The sequence below is a fragment of the Delphinus delphis genome, chromosome 9, assembly GCF_949987515.2.
Source record: "Delphinus delphis chromosome 9, mDelDel1.2, whole genome shotgun sequence".
NCBI classification, from domain to species: domain Eukaryota; kingdom Metazoa; phylum Chordata; class Mammalia; order Artiodactyla; family Delphinidae; genus Delphinus; species Delphinus delphis.
In genome coordinates this window covers 42,109,207-42,134,029 of record NC_082691.1, presented here as the reverse complement: position 1 = coordinate 42,134,029, position 24,823 = coordinate 42,109,207, and the positions used below count along the sequence as shown (strand labels likewise).

The following is a 24,823-nucleotide window of genomic DNA, read 5'->3' as shown; positions in this document are numbered from 1 at the left end:
TTATATTGACAGTACTTCTGCAAATGCAAAACTGTTGTTATTGCTATTAGAATTGCTGTTATGTTTGCAAGGGTATCCAGTGCATCACCATTTTACAATTACTTTGTTTTGGATATGTGTGTGTGTGTGTATGTGTATGTATATATATTTATATATATATGTATATATATACATATATATATATTTATATGTAAGAAGGATTTGTCAGGAAAGCATGGTTTGTTCTTGTCAATACAGTATCCTCTCAGTGGAAACTCTCAATAGGAAATCCTCAGTTCTGGATATTTCATAACATTTTACTAATCAGAAAACAGGTACTAACGTACTATTAAACAGAAAATCTGTTAGTATCTGTACACAAAAAAGCCATACAAATATACTGGGAAATGAAGTCCTATACCATGTGTAACTGTGAAATTAAATATCAATGCTCTATTTCAGTGAAGGCTGGTAACTAAAAAAGCCAACCAAAACTAAAAATAAATTTTGATGAAATCTGATAGAGGACATGTGGACAAGACAAATGTGTTGACTAAAAACTGTTCCAAAGCAAGTAGCAAATGCCCCACAATTGAATATCATTTGCTCTGCTATTCACTGTCGTGGTGCTCCACTGCTAGGTGACGTCATAATTTCATCTTGTCATGCCTTACAAGGGTAAGGGCAAATGGCTTACTGGTCAGCTGAATTTTCTGTTCACTTTTTACTCTTTCTAGCTGCATTTTTCTTTATATGATGCAAGTGCTTCTCATCATTGACACAGAAATTCCATAATCTAAGAAGCAAATTTGTCATGGATTTTATTTGCTGCAGAGGAGGTCCACCAAAAGCACCACCAGGACAAACATTCAGTGTTTACTATATGACTGGCATTCTTCTGTGGGCTGTACATGGATGAGCTAATTTAATTCTTACAACAGCCCTGTGAAGTGGATACAGTTATTATCCCCTGTCTTGGTCTGTGTTCCTCCAAAAGCCAACTTGGAGACAAGGACTTGGGAGCAGATTGTTATTTGGAAGATGATCCTGGAAGCGCGGAGTAGAAGTAAAATGAGGCAATAGTTTGTTAATAAGTTATTTACTGCCGCAGACAACTGGGGCTTAGTCCCTGAGGGGCCCTCTGAGAAACTGTATGGAGAACACTTCAGAACTGGCCCACTGAAGGCTGAGGTGGCTGCAGGATTTAGCTGGTAACTCCCATCCCTCATTTGTTGAGGGTCACTCCTTGGGTTTTAACTCCCCAGAACCTCTAGCCTGCCTTGTATGTAGATACAGTACAGCCTGGTGGCCAGATAATGCCATCAGACAGAGAGCAGAAGACTTTGGCCTTTAAGAAATTATCTGGCGATGACCTCTGAGGTAGAGCAAGGTGAGATGGGCAGGGCACCAGTAGCATCTCTACATCCTCACTTTATGAAGAAAGTAAGTCATAGAGAGACTGTGCAACTTGCCCATATAGGAATGGGAATGGGAGACCTGTGGTTCACAGATCATGGCGGATCTTCATTCCAGAGCATGCAAATCTTAAATATGCAGAGAGATGGGAATCTCATCTGCTGTGAAGTTATTTTATAACTTCCAAAACTTTTCTACACACTTTTGACAATCATACCTATTTTATTACATATCATAAGTAATAGCTTTTGCAGCACAATTTTTGCGCTCAGTGGGCTGGCTTGACCCTTCATATCTCTTAGTGTCAGCATTCAACCTTTCATCCATACTATGAAGGCATTAGGTGCAGGGTAATTGGGGTAGACATTTTCTTTGAAAGAAAATACATTCCTTTAATGTGAGTGTAAAAGCTATGCAAATATTTTTCAAGAACCTCAGAGTATATGAAAGCCATTTTGAGTTTGCTCCATTAAATGTTGGTGCTTGGAAATTTTCTTAATTATGTAGATAAAGAGGAAACTCACAACTCTCTTGCCATAAAACTCCACCTAATCTCATTAAATGTTATATGTGAATCAGGTTTATTTACCTCACTTAATCATCATAATCATTGTGAGTGGGATTACTTATCATACTATTTTAAATATGAGAATAAGGTCACAGAGTCACTTAGTTCTGGGTCCATCCAGCTCAGGTTGTCTGATCTTAGCAAATGAAGGGATTGTCAAAAAGACAAAGGTGGGGCTGCCCATTGTGAAGCATAGAGATTAGGAACCCCAAAGGCCAATGATGAAAGTGTCCATTCGAGCACTGATCGGGTACAAATGTCCAAATGGCTTTGAGATCTTACAATAGAAGGGTTTAATAATCCCCAGAAAGAGCAGAGGGCCTAAAATCTTTACCTAAGAGTTGACCCAGGGCAGCCTCCAGACTACCAGGCCTGCTAATTTTTCCAGGAGAGAAATTGTTTATGTGAAGGTACGTGAAAATCAGAAAGATTTGGCGGAGCTGTCCTGCTGGTTAAGATGAGTGAGCCAGGCTCACAGAGCTGAAGCCACTAAAGGTTTAAATCATATCACCAAACCAGGCCCTAGGAGCTCTTCAAATACACAGTGCCAGGGCTTCATTCAGAATCTCTGCGGATGGGATTCAAACTTGAGTGTTCTATATCATAACTCCTAGGTGGTTCTAATATGCAGCCAGTGAAAAACAGCTGCTGTAGTTTAAAAAGTTGACGTTCTGGCTTACATATTTTAATAACTTGTGAGTTGGGTTTCCATGTTAAAGAAACTTGTAAGTTAGCTTTCTGTAATAGTAACCTGTGGATTAGCTTTCCATATTATAATAATTTATGAGTAAACTTTCTCATGAGTTTGACCCTCTAAATGTAATCTCTAATACGTTGATGTTACAGTAATGTTGAGGTTCAGACCTGCATCATGATGAGTTTCCCAAGGCCACAGCATTCTCTGCGTCCTCCTGAGCTACACTGTCAAATACAGCATCTGTGAGACATGTGGCTGTTTAGGTTTTGATTTAAATTTCCTAAAATTAAATAAAATTTAAAAGTTAGTTACTTGGTCGCATAAGCCACATCTCAGGTGCTCAGTAGCTACAGGTAGCTAGTTACTACTGTATTGGATACACGGATATGGAATATTACAGTCACAGAAAACTCTACTGGCCAGCCCTGAGCTAGATAATGAAGCGAACCCTCTTTTGCAGACACTCGGTTCACTTTGTCCTTTTATCCCAATATGTATTTCACACGCTTTCTCTCAGTCTAAAGTACTTTATCCACTATTTGATGTATTAAATTACCCTTTATTTGACATATCAATAAAGAGGTAAAGGTATCTTAAAGGCGGGGAAGTACATCACTGAGAGAAAGCAGGAGAGCAAATGTTGGAACCACACCCAGATTAAGTGGAGCTGGCTAAAGGAGTTCGTGGCTCGTCTCAGAATTGCCTATCATTTTATATGTGTTTCTTCCCTATTATCAAATAGTAGTCTTACCAAAGGCATAAAATGCGTTGAAGTAAACACACCATAACTATGAAGCTGTACTTCACTTTAACAATTTCTTTCCATATGCTTGAAATGTACTGATTTTTTTTACCAGTTAGGGAAAGGAAATAAGACACAAAAACTACTGAGTGATTAAAATTTTATGTCTTAGAACCTGGAAGCTTACTCTGTTTTTAGTGATAAAAGAAGCAGAGCCATTTACAGTAAAATAATTAAGGTAAGAACAGTGCCATGTCTCATTATCTATATAAAGCACTGCAGTAGGAGTTGGAAGCCCTGGGGTTTACATCCTCGCTTTGTGTTTATAAGATTTGGGCCTAAGGCAAACTCTTGCAGCCTCATTTTCCTCATCTGTCAAGATGAACTTGGTTTGGGAAGTACATAAGACCCTCTATGTTAAATGTCGGTAGGACTTGACACCAGGGTAGATCATTTTGATCCCAGGTGACCTGGAGTTTTGAGTTATGTACTTTTCTTCCTCCAGGCCACGTATTATCCCCTCTTTTCTTATCGTTCACTTTAATTACTTACTGTAGAGTGTCCAAGCATCTCGACTTTTCTGTCAGACATCAGAAGGAGGGAAAATGCATCTTGTGTGAGCAAGGTTGCAAATGTTGGAATTTCGTATCCAAAATATGTGGGGCTGGCTAAAAGATTCAAAATAAAAACAATTGCAAATGTGAAAATTCAGTAAGGATTATGAAAATACGGCAAAGTTTTTAACTGCTTCGTCCTTCTTTCTGAGAAAACAAATTTACACATAGGCCAACTTATGTTTTAAAACAAAGCCACAGTGGGTCATATAGAAGAAACATACAAGACGCTGAGGATGGTCTTGGCACAGGTCATGAAAACCCAGAAATTCTGAAGCTAGAGGATTGTGAATCTAAAGTTGGATTGTGTATTTGCTTTAATGATTTAATATAAATATCTTCTGAGTTATTCTGAATTGATCTCCTGTTGAAGGCAAAGAGTATACAGCGGGAAAGAAGGTCTATTTAGGCAGAGAACAAAATTGTATTTCCGCAGATTTCCAACCTCTTTAACGTACTTGGAATAGTGACTTAACGTTGTTAAGTGTTTCCGTTACGTTACTGACAAAACAGAGAGGAAAAGATATAGATGCTCCCATTTTTGTATTCACATCCCATCTGTAACAAAATAGACTGTGCCATCTTTGGAGCCACTTAATTTCCTAGCTAAAAACTTAAGAACCCTGGGCCCCTGCTGGCTCCTTCTAGGTCTTTACATTAACAAATGCTTCTCTGATCAAAATGTCTTAGAGCAGTCAGGAATCCAGTAATATTTACTATCTTTGATGAACTGAGTGGATAAGGCTGAGGCAGAAGCCTAAGGTAGACTGTAAGTTAAAATGAAGTGATATTATCTCTATTTGAAGTAATAAAATACTGCAGTTTATTCTACTGGGAGCAAAACAAATTCAAGAGGTCAGCGTTTTTCCTAATATAAGTTTTTACAGTTTTATTTATTGAAGAAAAATACATGTTTCTTGTTGAAATTTTACAAAGTATAGTTGTAGTAGAGAAAAATATCACCCCAAGTCCCACCTTTGAAAAAAGAGTGACCAAATTTTTTCCAATCTTTGTTTCCACATATGCAGCTCTGTGCTTTTACAAGAAAGAGTTCATACCGTAGATAATGCTTTGAAATCTAGATTTTTATTTGAAATGTTATGAAGATTTTCCTGATAATCAACTAATTTTTGATATTATAATGACTGTATAGTTCTCCATTGTTCGGATGTAGCCTAATTTATTTAATCAGTTCCTTCCATGTTGGACATTTAGGTGGTTTGCATTTTTTAATATTATATAATGCTGTGGTGAATATTCATTAAATTAATTTTTTGCATACATTTAAATTATTTCTTTAGAATAAACTACTAGAATAGAATAATTGGGTTAAATGATAGGTATGCTTTTAAGGTTTCTGTTACCTACTGGTCATCACTTTTAAGAATTTTCCTTCTCAGCAGGGTGCCTGGTAGAATACTGAATCTTTCCCAACACTAGATACAGTCAGTTTTCTCCTGACCGTTGACAGTTTTATGGGTAAAGAAGTATTGTTGCTCTATTATTTTACATTCTTCGGTAGCTCTTTCATGTTTGTTGCACCCTGTTGTATCTTCTCTTTAAGGGCTGCCTGCTCCCACAGCACTCTGATATGATGAGAGAACTTCTCTCTTTTGACCTTTAATGCCCACAGCATAGGCAGAACCAAGAGGAAAGGGGAGTAGACAGAGAGGATTTGGAGAAAGATGAAAGCTACGTGGAGAGGAAGGTAGAGCACCGTAACCATAGTGTATAGGATGCGTGCCACCTGTGGTATTTGCTGGCATTGTTCTGATCCGAATGGGAGAGATAAATGTGGCCCCTGTACAGTCTCTGCTATGAAGAAACTTCTGCTTTATCTCCAGAGACAAGGCCTAAACAGTTAAGTGAAGATCTTTTGAAGTACCTAGAAGAGGCAGTACAGCCTGTTAGTTGAGAACACACACTCTGGAGCCAGAGTTCAAATCCCGACTTTGTCATTTACTGGCTGCGTGACCTTGGTCAAGTTACTTAGTCTGTTTCTTCAGGCATAAAATAGGATAATGACGGTGCCACCTCATAGGCTTGTTATGAAGACGAAATGACTTAATAAATGTAAAGTGCTTAGAATGGTGTCTGGTACATAGTAACATATAAGCATTGGTTATATTAAATTTTTAAAGTACTTAGTGTGGCACATAATGGACTTGAAAAGTGTTAGCTGAATACATGCACCGTAGTAAAAGGCAATAAATATATAAATAGATTCCAATATCTGTGGTTTAGACAAGTGGGGTACTATGTGTTAAAGGATAGTTTTCAAAAAAGTAAAATCATGAGTCTCAGACAAATATAAAATAACCATGTCAAAGATGTCATATAAGTAAGTCATTCACTAAGAAAACAACTAAGATATTATAGTGAGTTCAAAGATGATCCAAAGAACAGACAAAGGTATGGGCAATCAGTGTTGAAATGAATTTGCTAGTAACTGCAAAACTGGCCTCTTTCACATGGCAGAAATTAGTTTCATCTCCACCAGACAAAATGCCTGTGCATCTCTGTGGACAAAATCATTTGCTGCTATCAGTCTTCTACTGGATTAAAATATAACTCAAAGAGAAGGAAAGGTGCAGACCTCTGTAACATCAGATCACCAGAAGGGTCCTTTAGACACCATCCATGGAAAGAATCTTTTTGTCCATTTCAAAGACTTGCCTAGTTTCTCTTGATTTAGGAAAGTATGCAACCAATTATTCTAAAAGTTACAGAAATGGCATTAAAGGAACCTATACCAGAATCTCAGTCTCAACACTTAGCAGCTTTGGGAAAACAATTGCTTTGCCTCTTTGAGCATCAGTGACCTTTTCTGTAAAATGATAATAACAGTATCTGGTTAATGGGAGCTCTTATAAGATTTAAATTACATGTGTCTAAAGCTCCTGATCCAGTGTGTGACTCATGGTAGACATCCAGTGAGTGGTAACTATTACTGTGCTAATTATAATTAACTGAATCAACCAAAGAATAATTGTTCAGTTTTGCTTCTGCCATAGCCAGTCTACCTAGGTAGCAGTTACATAGAGCCTTAGGTACAGCCCTGGGGAAGGAAAGTGCATGGCTCCCAGTGGACACGGGAAACATGAGCTTGATTAGAGAAGGCTACTTGGTAGATGCTGGGAAATAATGCCAAGTAGGTCACATCCAGCCTCTTGAGGAGCCTTGGAATCCAGAGAGAAGAGTTGGGGCTCTGTCAGTAAGCATCCAGTTCAGAATCATCTGGAGTGCAGAATCCTGGGCTTCACCCCAGATCCACTGACTTAATAGCTGGCAGTTGGGAATCTGTATTTTATCAAGTTACTCAGATGTTACTTGAGCACCTTGAACCTTAAGAATCACTGCTGCAGATAAAAGATATAAATCTTTATCTGGAGTCATATTCTTGAAGCATTGGAGTAAAGTGAAATAAGATGGGCCTTCCAGCCATTGTCCAGGATAACTTTCTGGATGAAAAGATGAGGGGGGACTGAATGCAGGAGGGAATTGACAGGAGTAGGCATATGCCGTGACTTGGGTGATGAAGAACTACATTAGGGTGGGGATGAATGTAGATAGGAAACAGTGACTCTAAACATCATCATAAAGAAGGAGAATTTAATGACTAAGAGGCTAGGAGACTCAAAGTAGAGGACAGGAGGTATTCAAAACTAACGACATGATTTTAAGTCCAGGTGAATAGAGGAATAGAGATTCACTGACACAAACAGAGCATTGAGAATGGTCAGTTTTGTGGAGAGATAAGGTAAGTTTGGAGCATGTTAGAGGATGCTGGTACTTTTAAGTAGAGATTTATAGAAAATAATTGAAGGAAAGGGAGGCTCCAAGCTGGAGTGGCAGGACTTGGCTAGAACAACAGATGAAACTTTCATGGAACATCCTGAGATAAGGATTCTCTCTTCGCCTTCTTCTTTAGATTGTCAAAGTATATGTTATTTCATACACAAAGGGTTACATGAGCTAAATGCTCATCACTTGAGAAACCTAAAATGGGTTTTTTTAAATTTAGACATTATCCTACCTGTAGAGAAAAAGAAAGGCTGTATTTACAGTTTATTTCAAAGATCAAAATGTGTGGCATAGTTGATAAGCTGAACGTATTAAACTATTTTCCTCTTTCTAGGAAGGATGTAAAGTTTGTAAGGGTTGTGCAGGGTGGTTGGAAACTCCTTTGTATGTCCCAGTGAGGTGTTTGGTAAATGCTTAGTTGATGAACTGAATTTTAAAATGATATCTGACAATATACAGCCTCCCTGTACCTCTGGAGTTAAGCCTGTTTCTGGTAAATTCCCTGGGTTCAATTCCCAACTATGCTACAGTCCTTTGAGAGGCTAAGATCCCTAGCTAATATGGGAATTGTTGTCTGAAAATTAAAAGTTCGAGTATGTCCCAAATCTCAGACTTAGTCCACTGGGAGACTTCCCAATATTAAATATGTCCTTAACCCAAACTGTTGATTCCAAACTACTGTCTTGGTTGAAGTAGAATTTCTAAAGGGTATATGAGACCTTTCACTGCTCTTATAAGTTACACATATTTCTACCAATGTAAAACTGTTTTTTAAAAATAAGCACTTTTGATTGTATTTTAATTTTTGTCTTGATCCTACTTTTAGTAAAAACAGAAAAACTATATTATAATCATTTAGTGTGGTCAGTAATTAAAGGGTTTTATTGATCACTGTATAAACAAAAAGATGGGCATATTCTGAGAGGAAATAAGTCTTTAATGTATTTCTAAACTCGAGGCTGTGGCATGCTCATGCAAGGATTAGAATTTATATACATTTTTATTGTTGTCTGGTATTCAGCAGTATATATTTTCACATAACATATTGTGAGGAATACTGACTATAAAGCACATTATGCAAGGAATCTCATTGTGTATTAAATATTTATTGAATCTAAGTGAATAGCTTCTTTGTATTTTCTAAACTTGAATTTATATCTATGTATTGTTATAAAAATCACATTGTTTTCAATAAATTTATATTTGATTCCCATCCTTAACATCCTATGATATTTGTCAATTAAATTAATTAAGGTGCTTTATAGACTTTTTTTGTGATTTTGGTGTACAGAAATTCAAAGCAGATTCAAATGTATTTTCTACCAAATGCTTTACTTGAACTTTTGGATTGCATCAGATATGCAAAGAATAAATAAATGCATTCATTCATTCAACATTCATTTATTCTATGCCAAAAATACAGCAGGAAACAAAGCATGGTGTGGTTAATTTACACTTTCGTCTAAATCAATAATGATCATAGTACCCTACCCTCAGATAGTAATTTTGACCAAGTCTTTGTGATAATAAATTAATAAAGCCTATAGATTGCTGCTAGAGGCAGAGGTCATGGAAGAAATTCTGTTGTAGAACTGAACGTAGAACTCAAATTTTAATTAATTCCTCCTAGTTTTCAATAATACGGAGACCTACACTTTCAAGTTTGGGATTTCACTTTCTTCTTCACATCACCAGCAAACTCACTGTTTACTAAATGCCATTGATTGATATGACCCATGGTAAAAGGACAATTTAATATGACTGGTGAGACATGTCTGAGACTGGTCATTTTGATTGCCAGTATTTTATAATCTATGACTTTAGAAATGTAAGCTGTTTTACTTTTTTATTTTTTTTAACTTTGCACCATTAATGAGAGGTCTTTATCTTTTATTTGTGTACTTTTTTCCCCAGGTTTTAGGGGAAAAGCCGGAGCTTAGGGATGGAGAAGAGGATGACGACATGATAGCAGACATAACTAACAGGAAAATGGCTAAACTCTACATGGTGGGTTCACTGTTAGGGAGTTCTGTTGTTTTTACTGGACTGGAAGCTGCTGGGGAGGCCTGTACTGGGAGGGACTCTTTGCTACAGATGGCATTAATCCTCATTGCCCTCAAAGAGAAATGTGTGGGCAGAATCTGTTCTTTGCTCTAGCATAGTTATTTAAATTCCTCTTTCTATTACTTTTAAAATTTTTATTAAAAACAACAAATAATAACTTGCTGTGATTTAAATAAAATTATATATTGTTGCTGTATTAGTTTGCAGCAATCTGTTTTGATACATTACATTCAATAAAATGTTTCCTTCATGAAGTAAAAAAACTTCGTAAGCTTTTTCTTATAAAATCTTTATAAGCTATAAAATCATCCCCTTATTTAAAATATCCTGTTTAGCCATCATGAAGGCTTTCTTTGTTATGAGCACAAGGCTATCAAATCAAACCGCTGGAAGGAAACAGGGTAAAAACTGTCCTGGGCGTTGGCAGACTTAGTTCCATGTCAGCTCTGTGGGAAGGACTGCCTGGGTGACCTTGGGCAAGACATGGCCATTCAGGGTCTTAGTTTTCTTATCTGAAAAAAAAAAAAAAAGAGAGAGATAGATTAAATTAGAAGATTACTCAGGTTCCTTCCAACTCCACAATTTTATGATTTTATTGCTGTTGAGGGTAACAAAATCCACAAGATGTACCAGTTGAGGAGACGATTCAGATGGGATCCTTCAAGCGTTCCCTCCCCTTGTAACTTTCTAAGCATGTGATTTGGAGCAGACCTTAATCTCCCTGCAGAACTGAATAGTTTTCTCATCTCTTACAAGAAGGGATTATATTTGCTGCTCTTTAAAGGGACCTTCTGGCTCAGACACGCTGTGATTTTAAATGAAGATCAAGTTACTAACTTGTATAAAATAACTTCCTTTTTGTAGCATGGGAGGGGAAGTAGATTCTTTTCCTCCTACATGACAAAGGAAAATGTGGTTACCACTCCTAAATACTGATAATTTTAATATAAGCCACACAGAAATTGTTATTCTAAAGACTTTGTTGCTGCTTATTTTTTATTACTGTTTCTAAAACCCAATTGCAACAGTTTAACAAATATCTTTTATGTCACATCATCAAATAAAGCTGTTCTGCTTCTTGGACAGCATTATGGGACAAGGGAAATATTTTAAAATGTGAACGTGTTAATGCTGAAACAATGCTCCCTCTAGTGGATCTTTAATGTATTGCATACATCTAACTCTAAAGTTCTTTTGAAAATACTTTAATTTGGGATTGCTGAACAGACCTGGGAAGCAGAGTCAACTAGGGTGATTTCTAAAAATACAGAATTCAAGCCCTACCACAGTGCTGCAAAACCCCACCACTGATCTAGGTAGGGCCCTCAAATCTGCATATTTAACAAGTGCCCAGGTGGATTACCTTGCAGCCTACTAGGCCTTTGAAAAACAATGAATTCTAACTTAGCAAATTTTGTAAGATCCCCTGAAACTTAAAAAAATATATATTCTGTAGTCGTTTACAAACTTCAAGAGTCTAGGTAAGTTTACTTGTGACACAATTTTATTTGTGACAGATGATATTTACTTTGATAATTTACACAAAGTATTTAAATAAGTTGAGGTAAATTACAGGCCCCATATTGAAAAAAATCTGTAAGCATAAACTGTAATGTATCAACGCCTTCCTTAGCACAGTGTCTGGCATATGATAGTACTCAGTAAATGTTGAAAGAACGAATGTTTAAGCTTCAGCTTTCTGTTTGTGTGCAGTGAGTGTAAGGTTATTACCTATTTAAAAGATTGTTGTATTCATAAAATTAAGAAATAATCTTGTTAAAGTTCATTGTGTGGTGCCTAGTCTATATGAAATCACCACAAACCTTATCCATTATTATTATCATTATTATTTTCTGTGTTGAAACTTAACTTTTTATTAGTAATACTTTTAACCCCAAAGGACTTTAAAAAAGCCTTTCTAAGGGTATAACTGGGTTCATGGGGTTTTTTGTTTGTTTGTTTTCTTTGAAATAGCTTTGTTGAGATATAATTTACAGATTGTAAAGTTTATCCCTTTAAAGTGTACAATTCAGTGGTTTTTATTACATGTACAGAGTTGTGCAGCCATCACCATGATCAAAGAGTTTAGAACATATTGATCATCCCCAAGCAAGCTCATGGTTTTCATGTTAGGTTTCAGATGCCAGTGGCTCCATGAAATTGAGCATGGTGGCAGAAGAAAACCCCTTCTCCATGGCGATGCTGCTTTCTGAAGAATGCTTCATTTTGGACCACGGTGCTGCAAAACAGATTTTTGTATGGAAAGGTAAAAAATGCCATTGGTATTGTGGAGGTACTTCAGATTTATACATTTTTCTTCGGAAAGGTCAATAAAACATCTTTTCTAACTTAAAAAAATCTTACGTTTCTGCGTGATCTGTAAAATGCAGACATCAAACCTATATTTTCTTCCTACCAGCATTATTTACCAGGAATGATGGGGAGAAAGAAAGCCTTTGGGCACTATAAAAAGAATCTTTTTTATACCGAGTGTTCATTACAATATTGTTAAATATATTTAGTATACTAGGAGAATTTTGCTATTCTTTCAGGGTTGTAGTTAAATTCAATTATAATTCTGTTTATTTTTTGGTGCACAAATATTTCTTAATCATATAATACCTTGCTTCTCTGAAATTCTGTCTCTTTCATATATCTTGCATGATAGGTAGAGATGCTAATCGCCAGGAGAGAAAGGCTGCCATGAAGACAGCTGAAGAATTCCTAGAAAAAATGCATTATTCTACTAATACTAAGGTATGTATAGAAATGAACTGGCTAGAAAAAATGTTTTTAAACATTGGAGCTCATGACATCGCCACAAAACTCATGAAAGAATTTGGTTCAAAATAACATATGCACGCAAGTCATTCTCACGTGTGTGCCATGCTGTATCATGCGTCCCTAGAACTACATCTGTGTGGAGGATGGAATTTTGCAGAAATTGGAGATCAGACCTTCCACGGGACTTTGTGATGAGAATAAGAACACATCCACTTCCTCCATAGCCTTTAAGTCAAGATGATCGACCACAATTGAATTAGCTGAGAGCATTTATCCGTTATTCCTTAGAGCAATTTGTATAGACATGGACTAATGCCCAGAGAATATTTGCCTTCGTGGAGATCAACATAGACACTGGATAGTTGCTCTTCTTTTCTGAATTGCTCAGCCTCATCTTTGCTCTTCATTTTTATGTCCTGGCACATGTAACATAACGAGATCATTTCTTTCAGGTCAGAGACATCTTATGAACCTAGTGTAGGAAAACAGTCAAACTTATTTGACTGTAATGATAACATACAAAATAACTTTATTCTTCTCTCAAACATCCAGATTCAGTGGCAATTACTTTAGCTGTAAGAAAAAATAAAAGCCAGGTTGCATTGTTTTAGCTTCGTGTTTGATAACCTTCCCTTTTGCATTCAGTTAAGGATCCCAGCTTCCAAGTTTACATCTGTCATCACAAAAAGAAGGATCATCTTTGCATTTCCTCAGTTTTTTTTCTCCACTACTAGATTAATGTGTTTCCTTGGTCTCTTACTTTTCTGTTGATAATTATTATTTTTTTTTTAAATTTCAGATTCAAGTTCTTCCAGAAGGAGGTGAAACACCAATCTTCAAACAGTTCTTTAAGGACTGGAGAGATAAAGATCAGAGTGATGGCTTTGGGAAAGTATATGTCACAGAGAAAGTGGCTCAAATAAAACAAATTCCATTTGACGCCTCAAAATTACACAGTTCTCCAACAATGGCAGCCCAGCATAATATGGTGGACGATGGTTCCGGCAAAGTGGAGGTATTTACATGTTTTTGTTCATTTGTTTGTCCCTGTCAAGCCCATTTATGGCAAGATATGTGGAAATATAACTTCAGGAAACTACAGACTGTGTAAATTGTGAATTTTTATTATTAATAAAAATGGTTCAAGACTGTATATTAAACCAGGGAGTTTAAAGCTGGAAGAGCTGTTGTCTGGCCTTCAGTCCTAATGTACAGTGTGTGTGCTGAGATTCTAAGAAGTTAGGCGATTTGTGCAAGATCACCTAATTATCACCTTAGAGGCCTCCATGGAACCCAGCCATCTCCATCTTGTTTCCTGGTCCAGAAATGCTCCTGCTCTTGCAACTGGGATTGTCCAGTGAGGGCGCATTGCTCCAAAAGCACCCACTACATAAGTTTGTCCTTCCCTTGCACCGTAGAGGCATTCACAAAGGCAAATTGGGCATGTGTCACGTGCCAAAATCACAGATATTTTTAGAGCATTCAAATTGAGTTTGTTTGTTATTGCTTTTTTTTTTTTTTTTTTCCCCTGGCACGCGGGCCTCTCACTGTTGTGGCCTCTCCCATCGCGGAGCACAGGCTCCGGACGTGCAGGCTCAGCCGCCATGGCTCAAGGGCCCAGCCGCTCCGCGGCACGTGGGATCCTCCCGGACCGGGGCACGAACCCGTGTCCCTTGCATCGGCAGGCGGACTCTCAACCACTGCGCCACCAGGGAAGCCCGGTTATTGCTATTTTTTGACAAAAATTGTTAAAACCCTCCTAAGAATTCTCCCTAACTAAAATCTCTTGACATTTAATCTGCTGTTGGGTCATCTAATTTAAGGGAAAGTGGATAATGTCACTTCCATTCTAGAATATGTTGCTGGCTTTCCACAGTCTTCCTGGGAACGTCCATCCTCAGGTGGGCCTCCCGGACCTCCATGATTGACCCTTGCTCTCTGCACCTCAGCCTGCCACAGCCTTGAGCACTCTTCCCCTGTGCCATCTGGCTAACATTCCCATTCCTCCTTTGTAACTCCGTTAAGTCACAAGCTGCCCCTCTTCAGAGAAGCCTTCCCTCCACACTGAAATGACCTTTCTCTGTGCTCAAGCCATAAGTAATATTCTTCATAGAATTTATCATATAAGTACCACAGAATTGTTCATTTACTTACAGGTTTCTCCTCCCAGACCTCTTGTCAGTTCCTTGAGGGAGGGAATTGAATAATTTATCTCTCTATTCCCAGAGCTTATCACAATGCTTGGACCAAAGTATATAGTAAAAAGATTTAAAAGTTTTTTCTCTTTTCAGAGACATGAAGTGTGAATCTAAGCTGTGCAGGGGTTGTGGGAACTGCAAAGGGAGAAGTTCCCCCCCACTCTGCCCCCGACGATGATCGCTGTCAGAGGGGTATTAGCTTCTGGGGCTGGGTCTGTCTCCTGCTCAGACATCCTTTTCTGGAGCTCAACACAGCCAGCAGACCCCATGGCAAACGTGGCTCCCAGCACCAAGTGTGTCCCAGCTGCAGTCTCCACGTTAGGGCACAGCATCTCTGAGATGCCCTCCCATGCCATCCCAGGGATATTAACATCCAGGGCTTTCTCTAGGTTTTTGGGTTTAGCCAGGCCATGCTGCCGTTGTTCCTCTGGGATGGCATGGGAAGGCTGCTCTCTGAAAACTCTGCACTGCTCTTCTGCACTTGCTTATCTCCTTATTTGAAAGCAAAGGGTCCATCCTGAGCCTCCCCAGGACCCAGGCAGGACGGTGCTCGCGCACATAGTGCCTGCAGTCTCTCACTCAAGTGCTACTTTCCCGTTTCATTTACAACTCTCATCTCTCCAACTTTTAATCGTTAATTAAAAGTGTCTTTAATCTGTGACGAGGATAAGGAAATAGAAAATAACTAGTTCTGCCTGCTTTTATCTTAATCAGTCTCATGCCTAGATGGTGGCTTTTGAAAATTGAAGTCATGCAATTGGTATTTTTATTATTTGGTCACAATCTGCCACTCTTACCTGGGAAAACAATAGTCTCATGGCTTAAAACACAGGGAAAAAGAAATTTTAAAAAATTACTTCCAAACTGATGACAAATTTTATGTACGTTAAGAGATGTATTTCTGAGCGGAATATTTCAGTTTGTTATTCCACTAGAGTGTCATGTTATTTTCACTAATCGATCAAACAATATGTATTTATCGATCAACAGGCTCAGAACTGAGCTAAGTACTGTGAAGGGTACAAAAGAACTAGAAGGGCTTAAAAAGTCAATAACCAAATTGCCAAATGGATAAAAATTTCTTCCTGTTGCTTAATTTGTAAACTAGTTAGAAAAGTAATTTAAAAGTTCCTTAATGACAGATCTAAACCAAAATGTTTTTTAAACCTCTGAGAAGTATCATTAGATCAAGAAAATTTTGATTTGGGTACACATATTTCATTACTTTTAGATTTGGCGTGTAGAAAACCATGGTAGGATCGAAATTGACCGAAACTCGTATGGTGAATTCTATGGTGGTGACTGCTACATCATACTCTACACTTATCCCAGAGGACAGATTATCTACACCTGGTAAGTCTCCCTCTTTCATAAGATCTCAAGTTCCGTAGAGGTCACATTTTGCTCCAAAGTTAAATTTCATTAAATTCCATGCAATAGGGGGTAGAATTATCCTATAAATACGCCAGTGAGGTTTGTATAACATGCAAGTAGTATTCTTTCGAGATGATTTTGACTGTATTCTGTAGCTGATGTCCACAAGCGGGAGGGGTTAGATAAGTGTCATCCTTTCTAACCTAGGAGAAAGGTTTTGATAGCCCAAGGGTAGTGTTCCTTTAGTGGATATACAGTTGAATAACTCATCTCCTCTGCAAGCTAACACTCCAACTGGCATCAGGTGCCATGTCTTCTTGTTAAAATTCACAGAGCCCATCTTGATTGGAGCTGCAACATTTCAATGATGCAAATCCTCTAAGGCATGTATATAATTTATGATTCTATTTCATACTCCAGAGACCTCAAATTGATGCATCCTTATTCTTTGTCCTCATGAAATTCATAGCAGTAATGAAGAAAAATGCCATTGCATCCATATCTCATATGGTTTTTGCATAATGACTTGAGTTAATTGAAGGTTAAGTTTACTTAGAGAGAGTCATTGCCAGTGCGGAGTGTCCAACCAAGTAAGTGAAGTACACATAGCATGCTGGACTCTTCCAAAGGGACAGGGATTCTGCAACAAATCATGCAATGTGGGATTCTCAAACTTTTTTTTAAGTGAAATCAGGAAAAGTAGAATATTTCTGAGAAGACTGAGAAAAATAAAAGAATTTTCAGAAAAGATCTTAAAGCTGAGGGCTGTAGGCCAAAGGTGCAAGGGTGAAGCAGGATCCTGCCTTTGCCTACATGGTGATGGCAATCTTCAGGGAACATATTGAACGTATGCAGACTTAGGTGTCTGCTGATACCGTGACATTTCTCTCTGGTGAGCGTCCCACCAGATGACAGAGACATCTGTCCACACAGTGTGACCACTTAACACTTATACTGGCCAGTGCCTTGAGCTTAACCAAGTAAAGGAGATGAGATGATTTTCCCTATCCCATAGTTCTTGGTACCCAAAGGGTGGTCTGTGAACCAAAAGCATGGGCATCACTAGGGAGCTGGTTAGAAAAATGTCAGGCCCTCTCTTTGACCCACTAAAGCAGAACCTGCATTTGAACAAGATCTCAGGATGATTCATATGCACTTTAATGATTGACAGGCACTGCCTTAGGCAGTGGTTCCCAACACTAGCTGCACATACTAACCTGGAGAGTTTTTCACAAATCCAAACGCCTGGCCCCCACTTTATACCAAATAAAGGTGGTGGTAGGACTCCTGAGATTCTAATGTACACTGTGGCATTAATGAGAACCACTGTGTCCAGGGACATTTCTGACTCCACAGTCACATCATATCCTGTCACAGATGAATGTATTTAGCTATTTAGCTCTATGATTAAGATGCCATCTTCATAGTAACCATTTATTTGAGCAGCATGCTTGTGCCAGCAAAGTGCTAGATGTTTCCATATATTATCTTTCTTCCTCACAACCAGATTATTTTCAAGTGAAAGGTAAGATAAAAAAGGGAGGAGGATGGGCTTCCCTGGTGGCACAGTGGTTGAGAGTCCGCCTGCCAATGCAGGGGACACGGGTTCGTGCCCCGGTCCGGGAAGACCCCACATGCCGCGGAGTGGCTGGGCCCGTGAGCCATGGCCGCTGAGCCTGCGCGTCCGGAGCCTGTGCTCCGCAACGGGAGAGGCCACAACAGTGAGAGGCCCGCGTACCACAAAAAAAAAAAGGAAGGAGGACTTAGGCAGATTAAGTAATTTAACCCAAGGTCACAACTCTTGTAACTGGTGAAGCAACATTTCACACCTTGATCTGCAGCTCTCTTTAAGGCCTGTGTGCAGCTATACCTTGGTAGAAGTTGTGTCCTTATTTTGCAATTTCCTTTTCTAAAATTTTAATTCAGAGAAGTGTGTGCAAAGCGTGGCATTTGTAGGGATAAATTTATTGTTCCGAGTCAGCTTTTCTTTTACATTCTGTTTCTTGTTCTTCCTCTTAATTCTTTTTGGTATGTAAAAAATATAATTAATTGTAGCACTCAGATCAAAGAAGAAAGACTAAATAAGTAATTCAAGAGAATGTTTTGAGGAATTAGCAATTTGTAATCCATATCAATAGCTATGTGGATATAACTAAAGCAGATTAAATCAGGTCGTAAATTTTAAACGCAGTAGCTATTCCTTCAATCATACGAAAGTATTCATAGAGCGCTTTCTATGTGCCAAGCACTGAGCTAGATACTAAAGATACAGTGGTGGGAAAAAAAAGCCAAAACGTTGCCCAAGAATTTATACTTTAAAGAGAGAAAGATGGTTATCAGGCATTTCAATGACATATGAAGGGTTTAAGATAAAACCAAGGGCTTCCCTGGTGGCGCAGTGGTTGGGAGTCCGCCTGCCGATGCAGGGGACATGGGTTCGTGCCCCGGTCCGGGAGGATCCCACGTGCCACGGAGCGGCTTGGCCCGTGCGCCATGGACGCTGGGCCTGCGCGTCTGGAGCCTGTGCTCCGCAACGGGAGAGGCCACAACAGTGGGAGGCCCGCACACCGTAAAAAAAAAAAAAAAAAAAAAAAGATAAAACCAAGCTGAGTGATCTTTGGGGAATTAGGGACAGACACTCAAGCTAACTCCTAGGCTATTGGTGAAGGGCTCTTAGAAGCGACATCTAAGTGGGAGCAAAAATGGGAGCGATGAAAGCAAGCAAATAGGGAAGTTTTTCCTAGCAATGCAGGGAAAATCGTGCTCTACTCGGTTAGTAATGATATATGGCTAGAGCAAAGTTAAGGAGCAAAAGATAAAACCAGAGAAATTAGAAGGAGCTAAATAGTGAATGGCCTTGTGACTATCCTGGGGAAGATGAACTTTATTTTCAGGGCATTGGGAGCCAGTCAAAGAGTTCGCACAGGGGAGTGACATGATTGGTTTCCATCTTAGAGAAATTATTCTGGTTAACATCTGAAGAATGGACTGGTGGGAGATTGATGGCAGAGAGGCCATTTGGAATTTGTTGCAATGATCCAACTGAATGATGATATGGCCAGAGTTCAGTGTAAGGGAGGGAAAGGATGAGCAAGTGTGCAAAGTATTAACGAGTTGACATCTGAATGACTGGTTACAGAGAACGGAGAAGATGACTGAGTCAAGGGTGGCCCCAGATTTCTGGTATGTGCACAGGCGGGTAGTGTTTTATTCGCTGAGATAAGGAACTTAGGAGGAGGACAAGTTTGGTCCTCACTGTAAAGAAATCAAAGAGAAAAACAAGACGAAAATATGTCACATTTTTAATAGTCATGACCTTTGGGCTAGGACTGGGGCTGGGGGAGGGGGTCATTTAGTTTTCTTCTTTCAGTTTGATGTGTTCAAGGTTTCTGTGATGAGAATGTATGACTTTTTGAGATATCAAGAATATAAGTTAGATGCTTGAGTCCTCTTGTGAGTTTTTGTCATTTAATATCATGGATGTTAAATATGTCAGTTTGTTAATATTGTATGGTTTGCAGAACTTCGAAAACTTCCGAAAAGGTAGCAAAGAGGCATTTAGAAAATGCCTCTTGAAGACTAGCTTTCAAATTAAACAGCTTTCCAGTTTATGTGATAATTTCAATGCAGGACGTAAATAGGTTAAATCCAAGAAGCAGAGTTGAAGGTGACAAACTAGAATTAAATCACTTTGTCTCTTTATTTCTGAAACCACTTATATTCTAAAATGATAGGAGAAAAATAATTTCAGCAGTGATCTTTCTCTGAAATGTCAAGTAGTTGAAAGTGAACAAACTTTGAACAATGACAATGATGAGTCACTTGAAGCAGTAAATTCCATTTTCATGCAGCATTTATTTTTAATGAGTAACAAGCACCACAGATGTATAAAGAAGAAATCATATCAAAGTAGATTGCTTTTTTTCCCCTTAGGCACAGGATTTCAAAATTAGAGGAGTCCTTGACCTCCTGGGTCATAGATCAATAAAGCAAATTGGTTTGAATCTGTGTGGATGGAAGCATGAGTCACTTTGGCATGAAGAGGAAGAAGGGCTCGAGATGAACAGTGAAATATTTATTAAGAGTGTCAGATGGCAAAAGTTTGGTGAGGGTTTTCAGTTTTGCTGGTTGAAATACTCCAGGAAAAAAAACAGTAAAATGGTGACAAAAGTTTGGTGATGTAGTCTATTAGTTAGTTGAATTTTTTTCCTGCAGAAAAAAAAGGAAATGAAGAAACATCCAAGAAGTTGCAGACGTGAGGAAGGAAGGACAGGCGATAACAGACCCTGGTGTTTCCTCAGCTCTGTGTTACACCCCAGTCGGTGCTCCCAGTGGCTCCCGGAAGTGTTTGCTAGCATGATAAGCTCATGGAAAATTTAGGCTATTAGCCTTAAAAGACTGTATCTTTATGGGTGCCTTTGTTATGAAAAGCATTTTTTATTTTTTTAAACGTATGCCTGACATGAGCATATCTTTCCGTTTTTTTGCACCCCACTGTAGGACATTTTTATATCAATCACTTGACTCTGTTGGCTCAATGAAATATTCTGAGATAAATGAGACGTACTCCCTGAATTCTGTGTTTTGGGGGGTGTGTCTGTGTGTGTTGCCCAGGTTGGGAGGCTATCGTTAACCTGTTCTGGGTATGGAACAGGTAGCTCACTCTCAAACCTTCAGAAGAAAGGATATAATTAATTTTCAAAATCCAGTTCCAGGATTAGTGTTCTTCTAGTCACACAAAGATAGGAGGAGTGGCTCCAATCAATGATCAGTGCTTTCAGTGGCTTTTCCCTCCCACAAAGTCATCAAACAAGCAGATCTCCCAGAGGTTGCTATATAAGTTAAGCCAGTGATTGGAGTTATAGCCACAAGCTACCCTAGAAAGAGAAGTTGCAAATGAACTGGATGAATTGATTCACTGACTCTTTTTTTTTTTGGCTGTGTTGGGTCTTCGTTGCAGTACGTGGGCTTCTCTCTAGTTGCGGTGTGCAGGATTTCTCTCTCTAGTTGTGGCGCACCAGCTCCAGGGCGCATGAGCTCTGTAGATTGTGGCATGCGGGCTCTCTCGTTGAGGCGTGAGCTCAGTAGTTGTAGCGCACGGGCTTAGTGGCCCTGTGGCATGTGGGATCCCACTTCCCCGACCAGGGATTGCACCTGTGTCCCCTGCACTGGAAAGCGGATTCTTTACCACTGGACCACCAGGGAAGACCCGATTCATTGATCCTTATCTGGGTCACTGGTAGTTTAGCTTCTTTTATGGTTTTATTAAAAATTCCTTTAAAGAATTGCTAGAATGACAAAATGGGGCTTCACCATTGCCTACTTCTGATGATTATTTTCTTGATTTTTCTGGGTCCACACATTTGTTACTATGATCACCAAATATTCATGGAAAGATAAAGTACTTCTAATATCCAGCCTAATAGATTTGGCTCGTATTCTACTCAAATGGATTATTTTCACTGTGAAGATGGTTTCCCAAAATAGGCACCTCCAACTTGAAATCAGACAGAATCGACTACTTAGCGGAGTAATTATGGAACTAAAAATGGACCTATAAAATGGAGATTAAAGATACTTATCATATGTAGTTCTAAACAATACATGGGATAGTTCATGGCTCAATGTTAGTTAAGTACTTTAAAAAAACAATAACTTCTATGGCTTTATCATGTCAAAACAGCTGGTTTCTTCTTGATCTTTCATAATAACTTAAGTTTCTGCTTGAAATGCCTACATTAGAAGATCTTAAAACTTAAATACAAACTAATTTATTTTACTTCGGTTCCACCAGGCAGGGAGCAAATGCCACGAGGGATGAGCTGACGACTTCCGCATTCCTGACCGTTCAGTTGGATAGATCCCTTGGAGGACAGGCTGTGCAGGTTGGGATATTTTTACCCCAAAACTTATACAAGTTAAAGTTTTCTTAGCCCAGTGTCTAGTTAAAACCCTTTTCCCAAGTTGGGATGGGAATTTGACCCTTTCTAAATATTATATTTTTTTCATTTTAGAATTTAAATATTCCTATTCTCATGCCATACTCGTTCTCTCAGATTCTGGAAAAGAGGGAGCAAACAAAATTTAAAAAACAGAAACAAAAATAAACTATTAACAGATTTAAGAGCCCCAAAGAATCATTCCTTTAGAATCATATCAGATCAATGATAGCCACTTGGTATTAAAACTGTTCTACCTGAGTTATCACTCCCAGGTGATCACTTTCAAGTTTTCAAATCTTTATAAATGTGTAATGGCTTCTTCAAAGGTAGAAAGTAATTAGAAAAGTAAGTCCAATACTTTAGTACATAAAAACTGAGATGTGGAGAGTGAATTTGGTCTTCCAGCTGTTTTTCTTTCCATCTTGGATTTTAGTTCCTAATGAAAGCAAGTTAGACCTAAATTTGAAGGTGCATATTAACTTTTTAAAAATAAACTAACTGGGCTTCCCTGGTGGCGCAGTGGTTGAGAGTCCGCCTGCCGATGCAGGGGACACGGGTTCATGCCCCGGTCCGGGAAGATCCCACATGCCGCAGAGTGGCTAGGCCCGTGAGCCACGGCCGCTGAGCCTGCGCGTCCGGAGCCTGTGCTCCGCAACGGGAGAGGCCCGCGGACTGAAAAAAAAAAAAATAAACTAACTTTTTAAATTGTTAATTAACAAATTAACAACATGATTGAATTCTGTAAATGCACTAACTCCCCATGAAGTTCCCCATGAACTATTACATTCATTTCTTATTTTTGAATTTTATTTATTTTTTATACAGCATGTTCTTATTACTTATCTATTTTATATATATTAGTGTATACATGTCAATCCCAATCTCCCAATTCATCCCACCACCACCACCACCCCTGCTTTCACCCCTTGGTGTCCATACGTTTGTTCACTACATCTGTGTCTCTATTTCTGCCCTGCAAACCAGTTTGTCTGCACCATTTTTCTAGATTCCACATACATGTGTTAACATATGATTTTTTTTATCTCTTTCTGACTTATTTCACTCTGTATGATAGTCTCTAGGTCCATCCATGTCTCTACAAATGACCCAATTTCATTCCTTTTTATGGCTGAGTAATGTTCCATTGTATATATGTACCACATCTTCTTTATCCATTCGTCTCTCGATGGGCATTTAGGTTGCTTCCATGACCTGGCTATTGTAAATAGTGCTGCAGTGAACAGTGGGGTGCATGTGTCTTTTTGAATTATGGTTTTCTCTGGGTATATGCCCAGTAGTGGGATTGCTGGGTCATATGGTAATTCTATTTTTAGTTTTTTAAGGAACCTCCATACTATTCTCCATAGTGGCTATATCAATTTACATTCCCACCAGCAGTGCAAGAGGGTTCCCTTTTCTCCACATCCTCTCCAGCATTTGTTGTTTGTAGATTTTCTGATGATGGCCATTCTAACCAGTGTGAGGTGATACCTCATTGTAGTTTTGATTTGCATTTCTCTAATGCTTAGTGATGTTGAGCAGCTTTTCATGTGCCTCTTGGCCATCTGTATGTCTTCTTTGGAGAAATGTCTATTTAGGTCTTCTGCCTATTTTTTGATTGCGTTGTTTTTTTTTTAATATTGAATTGCATGCGCTGTTTATATATTTTAGAGATTAATCCTTTGTCCATTGATTCATTTGCAAATATTTTCTCCCATTCTGAGGGTTGTCTTTTTGTCTTGTTTATAGTTTCCTTTGCTGTGCAAAAGCTTTTAAGTTTCATTAGGTCCCATTTGTTTATTTTTGGTTTGATTTCCATTACTATAGAAGGTGGGTCAAAAAAGATCTTGCTGTGATTTATGTCAAAGGGTGTTCTGCCTATGTTTTCCTCTAAGAGTTTTATAGTGTCCGGTCTGACATTTAGGTCTTTAATCCATTTTGAGCTTATTTTTGTGTATGATGTTAGGGAGTGTTCTAATTACATTCTTTAACATGTAGCTGTCCAGTTTTCCCAGCACCACTTATTGAAGAGGCTGTCTTTTCTCCATTGTATATCCTTGCCTCCTTTGTCATAGATTAGTTGACCATAGGTGCTTGGGTTTATCTTTGGGCTTTCTATCCTGTTCCGTTGATCTATATTTCTGTATTTGTGCCAGAAGCATATTGTCTTGATTACTGTCACTTTGTAGTATAGTCTGAAGTCAGGGAGTCTGATTCCTCCAGCTCCGTTTTTTTCCCTCAAGATTGCTTTGGCTATTCGGGGTCTTTTGTGTCTCCATACAAATTTTAAGAATGTTTTGTTCTAGTTCTGTAGAAAATGCCATTGGTAATTTGTAGGGATTGCATTGAATCTGTAGATTGCTTTGGGTAGTATAGTCATTTTCACAATATTGATTCTACCAATCCAAGAACATGGTATATCTCTCCATCTGTTTGTATCATCTTTAATTTCTTTCATCAGTGTCTTATAGTTTTCTGCATACAGGTCTTTTGTCTCCCTTGGTAGGTTTATTCCTAGGTATTTTATTCTTTTTGTTGCAGTGGTAAATGGGAGTGTTTTCTTAATTTCACTTTCAGATTTTTCATCATTAGTGTATAGGAATGCAAGAGATTTCTGTGCATTAATTTTGTGTCCTGCTAC

At 38.5% G+C, this 24,823-nt stretch overlaps 1 protein-coding gene across 3 annotated transcripts in view; it reads left to right on the top strand.

Annotated features, from left to right (window-relative positions):
- Positions 1 to 24,823, top strand: part of SCIN (scinderin) — an 81,518-nt gene that overhangs the window by 36,240 nt on the left and 20,455 nt on the right. For all 3 annotated transcript variants that reach the window (XM_060020443.2, XM_060020442.1, XM_060020441.1), the window contains 6 exons: positions 9,735 to 9,827; positions 12,018 to 12,150; positions 12,553 to 12,641; positions 13,468 to 13,683; positions 16,098 to 16,219; positions 22,035 to 22,125. In XM_060020443.2, coding sequence (XP_059876426.1) covers positions 9,735 to 9,827; positions 12,018 to 12,150; positions 12,553 to 12,641; positions 13,468 to 13,683; positions 16,098 to 16,219; positions 22,035 to 22,125 — 744 coding nt within the window. The remainder of the gene's footprint in view (positions 1 to 9,734; positions 9,828 to 12,017; positions 12,151 to 12,552; positions 12,642 to 13,467; positions 13,684 to 16,097; positions 16,220 to 22,034; positions 22,126 to 24,823) is intronic.